Below are 12,196 nucleotides of genomic sequence, written 5' to 3'. Positions count from 1 at the left end.
AATATAGTCAAGTTGTGCACTGGAAATTCGTGAAGCTTTTCATGGATTCTCATTACTGCTCATTCAATTTGACGGAATCAACAGTGTAAGGATATTTATAGCTGAAGTTTCAAGCTAAATAAAGACTGCGTTTCTCATGCGAATGCTAATTAAAATCTGTTGGTAATTTCTGAAGTGTATTAATTAACCTAAAAATATTTGAAGCAAATAAGAGGCTCTTTTGGGTAAATATGGTTTCAATGACTTCTAGTTAAAGTGAGCGGAATTAGGTTAACATGAGTTGGTTTTGTATGCCAATGGTGACGTTTATGAGGATAATGCTGTGAATAAGTGAATTAAAGTGATGTATTTAGATTTCCTGGTTGTAAAATTGCAGATATCATTGCATTGCATGAGTTGTTGATCCCTTCAAAGGGGAAGGATTAAGAATGTCTTCAAGTCCTTGTAATTGTTAAAGTCGTATTGGTTAGCGTAAATTCAAAGAATGAAGTAACCCTGCTTCCATTTTGTGATGAATTCATGGGCCTTGCTTTTTGGCAGATCTTTTCCAAATTAGTAAAAGTCATTTTAATTTTAACGTAGTTTAGGCCCTAAAAAGTTGAGTTATCACTATGCGAAACTTGGTTTTACTCAGCTGATAAAAAATCGAATTCAATCGTATGTATATCCACATTTCACAAAGCAAAGTTCTACCTATAACTCTAATAAAGATGTATCCAAAATGACAGTGTAGATCTGGCACCATTTACTTACGAAAAAAGTGACCGTCGATACGCTCAGATAATGGAGTAACGATAGAAGATCGTTTCGTTTTCGCCTGAATTTTATTCTTTAGTCGGATATACAGTATTTCGGGAACCATTTTTTCATTAGCTATAAACGGAGATGATTCCCAGAAATATTATACTGGCTTTCAGCTAAAAAGATTGGCTAAAAAATACACAGGAAGATAGAAAATTGGTAGATCCAAAATAGATCCTATTCATCAATTCATTCAATTCACTTATTAATTTATGGCTGATGGAAGCATACAAGAAAAAATGCCACTTTAGAGATTTAAATTGAAATCTCATTTCCTGTGTTTCAGTAGCCGAAAAATTGACTGAATGTTATTTACATTTACCTTTTCTATAGTCTTATAAAACTGCTGACTGGAATACTCAAGGCTCGCAAGCCCGTTTCTTTTTCTCCGGAAAAACGCTTTTGTTGCTATCCTTGCTATTTTCAGCAAGCACTGGTCAAAAATATTTTGATTCGAAGTTCATCCTTGGGAAAAGCATGTTAAGCAGGCAATGTGACATCAGGCCCCCCCAGGGATTACTGTCTCATCTGCGAAGGATCTTTTTCTCCACCTGAAGAGAGTGGATAGGATCACTTCTAAGAAATCAATAAATACATTGAGCCTATTCTTGTTAATAATTTGAATACTTTCTTTCCAAGTAAATTGACACCTTTATTATCCCGAGTTCTTGTAGTTCAACTTCTTGAACCAAAGCCTAGCAAGGTAGACGTTCCATTATCGAGCAAATTATTAGGAAATCAGAGAGTGGGCCAGCAAGTTTCAAAATTCATGCAGGATTTGTGTCAAACATGGTAGCTCGCTTATCTACATGAATTGTTCACGACTGAAATAGAGCTCCCTATTCATTAACAGATTTTGCCGAATTTCGACCCACTAGACTCACTTCGACATGGTGGTGTCACACGTGTTGTATATTTGGGATCCGTTCTGGCGATAGAAAGGCTTTTCGTGAGTTCTTTCTTTTATGTGCTCTCATAATTCATTCAGTGCTGATAAGTTTTATGTTTAGAAAACACATCTGCTAACTACGAAACCATTTTCTAAAAAAAGAATGCATTTCGGCGTTATGAGAGTGTAATTTCCATTTTGCTGAAGGTCTCCACTGGTATAAATGCTATGCCTGCACTCAGTGTAAATCAGTATCAATAGTGCTAGTCACGGCTCAGCTTTGATTGTAGTCTCCAAATTAATCCGTGTTGGGAAAGGACCATGCGATTATACCAATAAAGCAGGTACGCACGTTCGACCCTCAGGACCTTCTTGCCCATTTAGGTGGAAATCCGCTGCTCAAGCTTGAAGTACGTGATTATGGTATATGGTATGTAAGGTAAAAACCAAAGTTGAGAGTTACTTTCCTGATCCGGCTAGCCAAGGAGCAACCAAACACAGGTTGCCGAGACTTTGGACGGGGCTGCACTTACGTGATGACAAATCTGGACAGTAAAAATTTGACATCTTTTCAATTAGGTGTCTATTTTGGGTCTTCTAATCTCATTTGTACATTATTTTGACAAAAACATCAAAGCAACTAAGAACTCTGGGCAAAATTTCCTGTTCAATAAATAACAAATTCGCAGAAAAATTGGAAAAGGAGGTATTATAAACGCTCCGTGGTCCTGCCTTCGCAATGTCTGTCTGAATCTCTCCTAGCGAAAATGATCTTTTATACGTCGCCTCCAGTTCAAACCCTTTCAGCTGATTTCGGATGGTTTCTCACGTTCCAGGTGAATTCATGAATATAATTTCTATAATCTTTCATGCAATCAATGAAGTTCTTTCTTCAGTGGAAATTTGTATTTTTGGAAATTTAGACAACCCAGGTTTTCCCTTCGACAAAAAGCATTGATTTCTAAAATATATATCGTTTTCACGATCCACCATATTGCCCAAAGATCATCGACCATGCAGCTACGAACTGTCATTGTTAGTCTCTAAAAATATGTCTTAATTTTTTCAACAGTTTTTGACAAGCTTATACTCTGTCTCGTAACTCTTCTCGGCAGTGCACTTTCGGAAGTGAGCCACTTGACCGTCATCCTTGAATAATGTCTTCTACCACATAGCATATGAAGAATTAGACACAATAGTTCTTCAAGCACGCGGTGCGACTTTCCCTTAACAGAATATGTAGAATTGGCATTCTTTGTTACTGTGTCTGCCCAGAAACAGAACTGGCATTTTTTTAAATTTTATGAAAGGATGTGTTATTAAAGCCGATTCAATGTCCGTCTTTTCATCTGTCCATCTATCTGAGAGCACACCTCTTTCACGGCTAAATAATCATACAATAATGAAATATTATGCAGATGGAATCAACGCCTAAGATTACTTCAATCCCATAGCACGTCACATTATAGTCTCCCATTATCAGTTTTTGCGAAGCAACAATAATCGTCGATACAATTGTTGATTTTGGGCAACCTTCATGACATTACGCGGTGGCCCTACGTCAACCAAAATCCGATTCGCTATATCAGCCTTTCACCATGGCAAAGGATAGAACTTTATTGACAAAGTCGAAGTATATTAAGTTTGTCGATGTACTTTATTGCAACGAAATATTTACAAGCTAATTCCATTTTTTGTTGAGATACATTTTTTTCTAAAGAAACGTGGGTGGGCTGTTTACCGTGAGTGTTTGCCATGTGGGTATAACTCTCGGCCATCTTCAGACACAGATTGATTTGAAAGCCACGATCAGAGCCTCGCTGTGACTAGCATTACAGTACTGGTTTATATTAAATAAAGGGTCAACATTCTATCAGTGGATTCATTCTCAATCTAACACCTCCACCGCATCTAGAGAATACCGAGCCCTCAGGGGGCTCTGCTTGCGATATGGCACAATCACAACCACCCTGAAACTCCCACAAGGAGCCAATCGCAAATAACCGGGACGAGAGTACATTCTGCAGGAGTTTCCTAAGAGTATATGCTCTCAGAGGGCCATTCCGGTTGGCTATGGTACCAGATAACCTCAGGTGAGACTTCGTGGCTAGAGCCACTTCAGATAAGTCTCATGCAGAATCGGGTATGATCGCCCTCTACGAGTATGTGAGAACGACACTCCCCAGCGACTTGAACCTTTCCACCAGTTGAGTTGAAGTTGAAATTAGTCAAATCTTAATATCCCGTATTCTCTTATTTTGGGAGATTTAATTTATATTATGCCTGCAGGTAAGTAAGCCTTTACCTGAAGTTTGTCAGTAATGAATTTTATCTAGCAAGATCTATTAGAACCGTTCTATAAAAGGACATGTACTTGTGAAAAAGGTAATTATTTTCGAAAACCCTGTCAGATAGAAACCGTTCTAGATTAGGAAATTGAAAATCGGTCATCTGTAAAGGCTAACGACGTACTTCTGTTACTAGCTTAGGATCGATTTTTTTATTATTTTCAAAAAGTCAGAAAAATTTTCATCTTATGGATATTTTTCATGTAGGACATGGCTTTAACAAAAGAAATTCCTAAAAGGATTCAGAATTTGCATGGGCAAAGAAACAGCATTGCTTCGATCAGTCGCCAAATTGGAGTTTCATGGTCGTGAAGCCCTGCAAGCCCGCTCGAGGAACTCTGCAAAAGTAGTAGACCTGTCTGTCCTGTCATCGGCGGATAACAGAAAAATCACATCGTTTGTCAAAGGTAAAGTCGGAGTTTGAACTGGAAGTGTGTCATAACTGTTAAATCATTCACCCGAACTTCAAAGTCGTGGATAAAGAGTTAGCAGGACAGCTGTCATGGATTACATCTGAAATCGTCCCTGAGGAAAACATGCTTACGTAAGGCAAAAAAAAAAACACTTTTGACATAAAAAAATATTGACGATCGGAAAAGTTTCTGTAGAAGGCTAACCAATGAAGACTTTACTCTAGATAATGTGAGAGGCAAGCGACAACGAGCTCGCATCCTATTTATGGACGAATCCCCAATGGAACTCTACCCGAAACCAAATTGGCAAAACATGCGAATAAGCACATCGGGTGCACTGTTGATAGGTCGTTGCCTAAGCAAGGGCTTGGAATTATGGTGACCGGAGGCATAAGTTTATAAGGAAAATCTGAGTATATCATCATAGAAAATTGCACTGTTAATGGCGAGTATTATCGAAATCGAATTTTGACAATTTAAGGAAAGTGCACCAAAGTCTGACAGCAATATCCCGAACCAATATCTTCGATATTAATGCAAGATGGAGCACGCTATCGTACTGCGAAAGCCAGTATCCAAAAGGACCAACAAAACTTTCTACAGTTTGAATAGATTAGCCTGGTAACTCACCTAATCTTAACCCCATTGAAAATTTGTGAGCTATATTAAAGGAAACACTTTTCAAGGAACCTATTCCAAGAAATTCTTTCTTTCCCTCCACCCTGTTTATGTAAGCAATCCCCTTCGTATTTAAGTTTATCCTAAAACAATAAAATAAAAGTCATAGGCATTCATCGCACTTTGTGCTCCTCTTTTTGAGACAAAAATCTTGTTGATTATAAAAACGAAACTAGTTTCTCTGTAAGTGAGTGCGGTACTGGTATTCCCAAATGCGGCACCAATTTTTCTTAGAAGCTCTAAGAAGACCCCATGTTGCAAATGAGATACGTTAACTTGTTCAAAATTATATCCAACTTCTTGTAGGTAATGGGGATATGGGATAAGGAATGCACGGGCTTTCTTCCTATGTCCTGCAAGGTATGCGTTATTCCACACATTATTGAAGGAGGTACACCACTGAAGAAAGCCTAAAGTAGTGCAAAATTGAAGATTTTTTCCAAGGAGTTTCAAAATATCGAAATTGCAGAAAAATGCGTTTTAGATTTTAAGAGCTGAAAAAAAAAGATAAATTCGTCTTGTAATTAACCGGCTATGCTTATGCTACACAGCTGGTCTTGTAGATTACTATCATCCTCCACCCTTTTCGTCCTTAGTAATTTTGCGTTGGTTGCCAACAATTCTCGGGAGTGCTTCGATATTATGTTAGAAGTATCGTGTCTTCAAGGTATTCTGTTGTTGTTTATCTTCCTGAATATCGCAATTAATTCTTTAGGTGTGGTAAAAAAGGACAGTAGTCTATCGTTTGTTGTCACATACACTGTTAGTGTAGGGACGAACTGGATAACAGTAGTGATATTTTTGACCCACATTTTATAGTACTTCTTTTAAACTTTTCGTGCTTCATATTCACTCCAGCTCAATGGACCAATTCTAAGTGCAATTGTTAAGGTTTATCCATCAATTTTTTCATCATCTTGTCAGCAAAGCGTCTTTCAGCCTTAGACTTTTTAAGGTTTTGTGTAAATCGAAACCTTATTAAAATCAGTTTACTGTCTGCCTGCTCGTCTGTCGGTTACATACATTTTTCTCGGAAACGATTGTAACGATTGACATCAAATTTGGTGGAAAGGTGGGAAATATGGACACTCCCGCATAGAGTGAATTACATCATTCGACGAATTTAAGGGAGGGTCCCCATACATGCAAAAGGGGGTGTACATTTTTTTCTCACCGAATATAGCCATGTGGGATATCAAATGAAAGTACACTCCATACTGACATCTGTTCAAATAAAGTTAATAATAGTGTATTACTATAATTTTTAGTATTTCATTGCAAAACCCTGCTAAGTTTATCCTAGAATTACGAAGTCTCCCAGCAATGTAGGCTATAACGTAGAGCATGATCCTAACAAATTTGAGGGAAACCCCACTATTACTAACAAAGTTATATTAGGTCAAATTTGTCGCTTCTGTGCAAATTCAAGACTTTTAGTGTCAGTATTACGCGAAAGTAGATATTCTCACAAAATATATGCATATTACGTATTAGGTTCTGATGGGTCAAAGTCCATCGATTTTTTTTTATAAAAAAGATACACAAAACCTTTCATACCTGATGCGTTCAGCTTCCAGTTTTCCAACCTGTTTATTTTTGACTCCACCGTATGCAAGTCTAGTTCATTTTTTCGATATAAGGCCGTCATATTTTGGCGAATATACAACAATGTCTTTCACACGATGTCAAAAAGTTTTTCGAATCCAAAGAATTTCTTACTAGTTCGCAAGTCTCCTGCAAATAGGTTAACATTTTCTAATTTTACCTTTTTCTGGAAGCAACATTCGATTGGATTCTCCCAATTTATTGCTCTCTTAAATAAAAAAACAGATAAATCCTGTTGACTTGCTCAAAATCAGTGTTTAGTTTGCTCACCTACTTCATGACTGAAGATAAGGACAAGGATGGAACTAGGATCCTTTGGAAAAATCCGGGCCCCACGTCAATTTTCTATCATTATTTGCTTTAATGAACCGATCTGAGAATATAGTGGTCGAATGGGGTCCTGCAGACCGAATAACACGGTCCATTAAATCAAATAATGATAGCAAGTTGATGAGCTGCTCAGATTTTCAAAGAACGCCATCTCTATCTTTATCTAAGGGTAAAAAGTTGGTATAGAAATTGATAGTAAAATATTGAAAAAATTATGAATTGGAAATGGAAAAATTTGAATTTGAAATGGAAAATTCTGAAATTGACTGAAAAGTTCTAAAATTAGTTTGTAAAATTCTGAATTGGTTTGGAAAATTTGGAATCAGACTTCCAAAATCTATATAGAAAAACCAATGTAGGACTGATCCAAAGGCAACGCGTCCTAAACCGAAAACCGCGTAGAATGAAGTGCCCCAAACGAGGCCACGACCATATTTTTGAAGTTTGGTTCTATAAAGAATATTCCCAATAGTGTCCAATGTGAAAGATTTAGCCTTGTGGGGATAATGAAGTCTCATCATCAACGGCGTAATAACCGGTATTCGGTCTACGCCTGCCTTAGTAAGAAACTCCAGACATCCCGGTTTTCTGCGAAGATCTACCAATTTGATATTCCTAAAAGCCGCCTGGCGTCATGACCTACGCCATCGTTCCATCTCAAACAGGGTCTGCATTGTCTTCTCTTTCTACCATAGATATTAACCTTATAGACTTTACGGGCAGGATCATCCTCACCAATACGGATTGGATGGTCTGCCCACAGCATCCTGTTAAGCCGGATTTTTTTCACAACCAGACGTCATGGTATCGCTCATAGATTTCGTCGTTATAGACGCTGCGGAATCGTCCTTCCTCATGTAAGGGGCCAAAAATTCTTCAGAGGATTTTTCTCGCGAATCTTGCCAAGAGTTCGCAATTTTTCTTGCTAGGAATCCAGATCTGCGAAGAATACATACTGGCAAGATTATTGTCTGCAGTAAGAGCTTTCACCTTATGATGAGGCGTTTCCAGTGAAACGTAATGAATTATCCTTTAGCTAAATTAAATCGAAAATCAACTCAGCTGTGAATGGGTACCTGAGTCAAATCAGGGGCGAGCGCAATGGTTGTCCTGAACGAAGGATTGAAAGCCCTGATCCAGCGGCAAGATTATCATTACCTCACTAAGTGCATCCTTTGTAAGTGAACTTCAAACGTTCGATCTTGATTAGAAAATTGCGTTGTAACTTGTCATCAAGGCTTTATTACTATTTGCAGCCATCATTACTAGAAATTAAAAGATAATCATGTATTTAGAAAACAAAAATTTAATAAAAAAAAACTATGTATCTATAGCGGAACTTACCAAAAAGTGTGCTAACTCAAAATATAGATGGTATCTGAACACATAACATGTAGAGGTTGTTTGTACCTATGTTATAAACTCTGCAAAAGATACAACAAATCAACAAAGTTAAAGCACAGCCAACCTTACCTCCCAGCAACTACAGCTCATCTGGAACGAGTTCAGCTCAGTTGAGTACAATTTTCTTGGGCCGTGTAGATTCTCTTCTGGTTCAACTCTCTCTCTTAAACCCTATACGACTGTGTTGCTGCCAGTCACCGCCAGGTGTCCCCCGCATTTACCGTTAAGGATACAGTTCTCTTCGCGCTTGAAACAAATGAAATCTGGAACGTTACAAACCGGCTTTCCGTGGATTCAAAAATGAGAGAGTAATTCCAACATTTCTGAGTACGAATGAATAGGGGGAAGATTTTATCTATTGTGCAGCCATTTTCTCTGGAATCATGCGCACGTGCTTGGTCTGGTTGTTCTTGAATCTCTTGAACTTATGCTGGTCTGTTCTTTGCTCAAAACGGTGAGTAGATTTCCTCTAGAATTAAGAGAAAGTCTGCATAAAATTAACCCTGTTTGTGCGCTATCATTGCTATGAAATTTGGTACCACATTGGAGCTGGGTTTCTTGCGTGTATCTCCAACTGATTTTTCGTCCCATCGTCAGTCTGGCATTGACTTTGACTGAACGTGGAGGGTCGGTTTTCGGAATTGACCGTTATATGATTTTTCGTACGCTGCATTTTTCATAGTATATGCGGGAATTTCTTTTGGTATCACATGAGATTGTTTTTCGTGCCTAGTTTGCTTGCTTGTTTGCTTGTTGTGTCCAGTAAGACTGGTATGACACCTGTCCTGTCCGATGATAATTTGTTTATTATCCGCTGAGTGTGGATAGGTGAAAAAAAAATTGGAGGTTTCTGTATGTTCGTGAAATGAGGTGAGACCAATGAGGCTAGGGCTAATTGGTGGCTGGAGCAAGTCAGCAGTGATTATTGCGGTGAATTATAGTGCATTTTGTGGTGTCAATTACTGTGATTGATATTAAAATGTTTCCCTGAAATTTAATTGTAGGGTTCACGTATCACGGTGAGCGGTCTGTGGACACCTACCTGTAATTACTGGCTAGTGGGATTTAAATAAAGGTTTTTCTAGAGCATGGACACATCCATTAGTTAGTTTGTGCCAATGAGTGAAAACAAATGTGATCAGAGTTTGCACCTCAAGTCGTGTTCTGAGCAATTAGTAGAATGTTAAAAAGTTGCAAAGTGCACCTGATTTTACCCTGAGCGCTACGGCATTGCCTTATTCGAGGGTTTTTATTTTCGCGTGTGGAAGAAGAGCGCCTGAGGTCACAGGCCGTTTTGATACTACACCTGCCTGCCCGGTTATCTGTCGTGTCTGTCCATCTTCGCGATTATCTGTATGTCTGTCCGGTTTGTTGCAGGGAAAGAATAACATCCCAATGAGTGGCGTGTGTGATTGCCCTTTGGCGAACTTTGCATGAATATGTGCTCTCATGATTGCAACAACGTTTTTGTCGTTGTTATTGCTGTTTAGTGCTGGTATTTCGTGCTGAATGTGTTTCGCAGCGTGTTTCCCGTGTTAACCGCCATTATCACGTCATTTAGCCAATGTGCTCGGGTCTTTTGTATGGTATTTGTATGATATAATCGCTCTCTGGGTTGGTTTCACAAAGAAAGGAACAGAGAGAATATATGTTTAATAATGAGTGAATTTGGGTTTTCAAATACGGTTGTGAAATAAAATCGTCTATCAAGTGCCAAGGAAGGGGTTTGTCCGGGAAGGAAGGAATTAAAGGTTACCAAATCTGCTTCAAAGGATCTGATTTTGAATCAGCAACGTTGAACGTGCACAATGGTTGACATAAGCTCAATTATTGAGGGAACAGTTAAATTTCGTGACGGCAAAAAGGTAGGTTGCCCCTAAAATTAGTTTGATATTTTATCTTAAGGGTAGGGTAGTGAACAGATCTTATATTTGCGGTTGAGAATTGGTAATATTCTGAAAGTAAGTGACATATTCCTTATTTATTTAGTCTGAAGTCATATATACATTTACGCAGGTGGTTAGTAAAAAATAGTAGAACAAAGGAGGTCCAACTTAATTTCAAAGATATGGTTGAAGTCATTATTTGCTACTCACGTTTTTTTTTCAAAGCATTAAATTATACATAGGTTTATGCTAACGGCATAGGCTTTTTTTTTCAAATGATAACAAACAGTTCCGGGAAATTCAAACGATATTACTCACGAATATTTTTCATGACTATCTGTACATGCGTTACTTTTGTATTTAACCTGAACGACAATGGCTTGCTGAATTGTTTAGTCACCAATTTCAGATAATGATTTCCACTGAAAAATGTAGGTGTTCATGAGGTGCTAAAAGTATAGCAGATATCGCGTAACTGGTGCAATGCAAACATTTCGATTTCGTATCATTAGGCTCCAGGTGTTAGAACAACAGCGCTGAAGCACTGGTATTTATGAAATTTTTAAAAAATTAAACAATTATCTCTCTTTGAATTGCTTTGCATTTTTACTTGCGTCTTCATTTGGACGTCTCCAAAATTAATGCTTGGACCAATTCCTGATGTGAGGGTACAATATTGCATTATGTGACTGCAGCCTACTGAAATTGATAGGACCCTCTTAATAGTCAAATATGCATAGCCTGATATCCGTTGGGTTCAACAATTTCTTCTTCACCGTAATGCTCTTAAGTCAGTATAAACTCTAAACAAGGATTTGGGGAGAAAGTCTCACAGATTTCTAGTTCGCGAAATCCTGGGTCTTAAAAGACAGAAAAGTAATTAGACCCGTTCATGCTAACAAAACAAGATAGATAGCAGCATTGGTGCAAACAATTTGCAGCCAAGGTGTTTAACTTCATAACAACGATTTATGGGCTCATGTTACTTTCCAAGTGATGACAAGGCAACATCATGAAAATTGCCCTTTGTTTTGGATAGCTTTTTGCAGCTGTTAATCTGTAACTTTTATATGCATTTGCACCCACATTGGGCGCCAATTTTAATAAGACAAAAACCATCCAATTTCCTTGTTGTACTGCAACAAAGTCCGCTGTACCCTCATGTAATACGTTTCCAAATGGAAAAAAGTTAATGGTAAGAGTTTAATTAGCTCTTTATCTACCATCGAGGATGGAAGTATTCGCATATGTACATCATATAGTATGCGACAACTATGAATATGGGTTAGCATTTTTTATAAAAATAGCAATAGCAAATTGCGTCATGGACGTTTGTGTTCAATTTTATGCTTGTTCTGATGCTGTAAAGTTATCGCTTATACAGTAGCGATAATGAAACCCAAGGAGCATATCATTGAAAATGGCGTAGGGGATATAACCATAAGAAAAATGGGATTATGTGATCCAGAAAAGATTTGAAAGAAGGTAATATTATAGGAACGATTTTTAGGAAATACTTTTTGGACCTTCCGACCAGAAAAATATAGAAACTTAACCGGCCGTGCTGATTACTTGAAAGGAAACACTTATCAAATAGTGTCCTTCAAAGACTCCTACGAATTAAGTGCAAAAAATATCTCCACCTTACCTTGACAAAGACCCAAGGGAGGTTTTTGGTAAAATTTTTGGGAGAGTTGAAACATAAAGCACAACAATAAAGGAGAAATATAGGCTCTTTCAGCAAGTTCTAGAAAGAGTCTAAAAACTTTACCAGAAATTTGCGGTGATAGCTTGTAAATGCGGTTGATGTCTCATGCCTCTCATATGGGTCTAGTGTAACAG

The 12,196-nt window shown here is 37.9% G+C and overlaps 1 protein-coding gene across 1 annotated transcript in view; it reads left to right on the top strand.

The window, feature by feature from the left end:
• The first annotated feature begins 9,083 nt into the window (after nucleotides 1–9,083).
• LOC119655444 overlaps nucleotides 9,084–12,196 on the top strand; it is a 311,173-nt gene continuing 308,060 nt past the window's right edge. Inside the window, exon 1 of the mRNA XM_038061338.1 lies at nucleotides 9,084–10,333. Within this exon, the coding sequence (XP_037917266.1) occupies nucleotides 10,277–10,333 (57 nt within the window). The 5' untranslated portion in view covers nucleotides 9,084–10,276. The remainder of the gene's footprint in view (nucleotides 10,334–12,196) is intronic.

This window comes from Hermetia illucens, chromosome 4 (genome assembly GCF_905115235.1).
Source record: "Hermetia illucens chromosome 4, iHerIll2.2.curated.20191125, whole genome shotgun sequence".
Lineage (NCBI taxonomy): Eukaryota > Metazoa > Arthropoda > Insecta > Diptera > Stratiomyidae > Hermetia > Hermetia illucens.
This window is presented reverse-complemented; position numbering and strand designations above follow the sequence as displayed.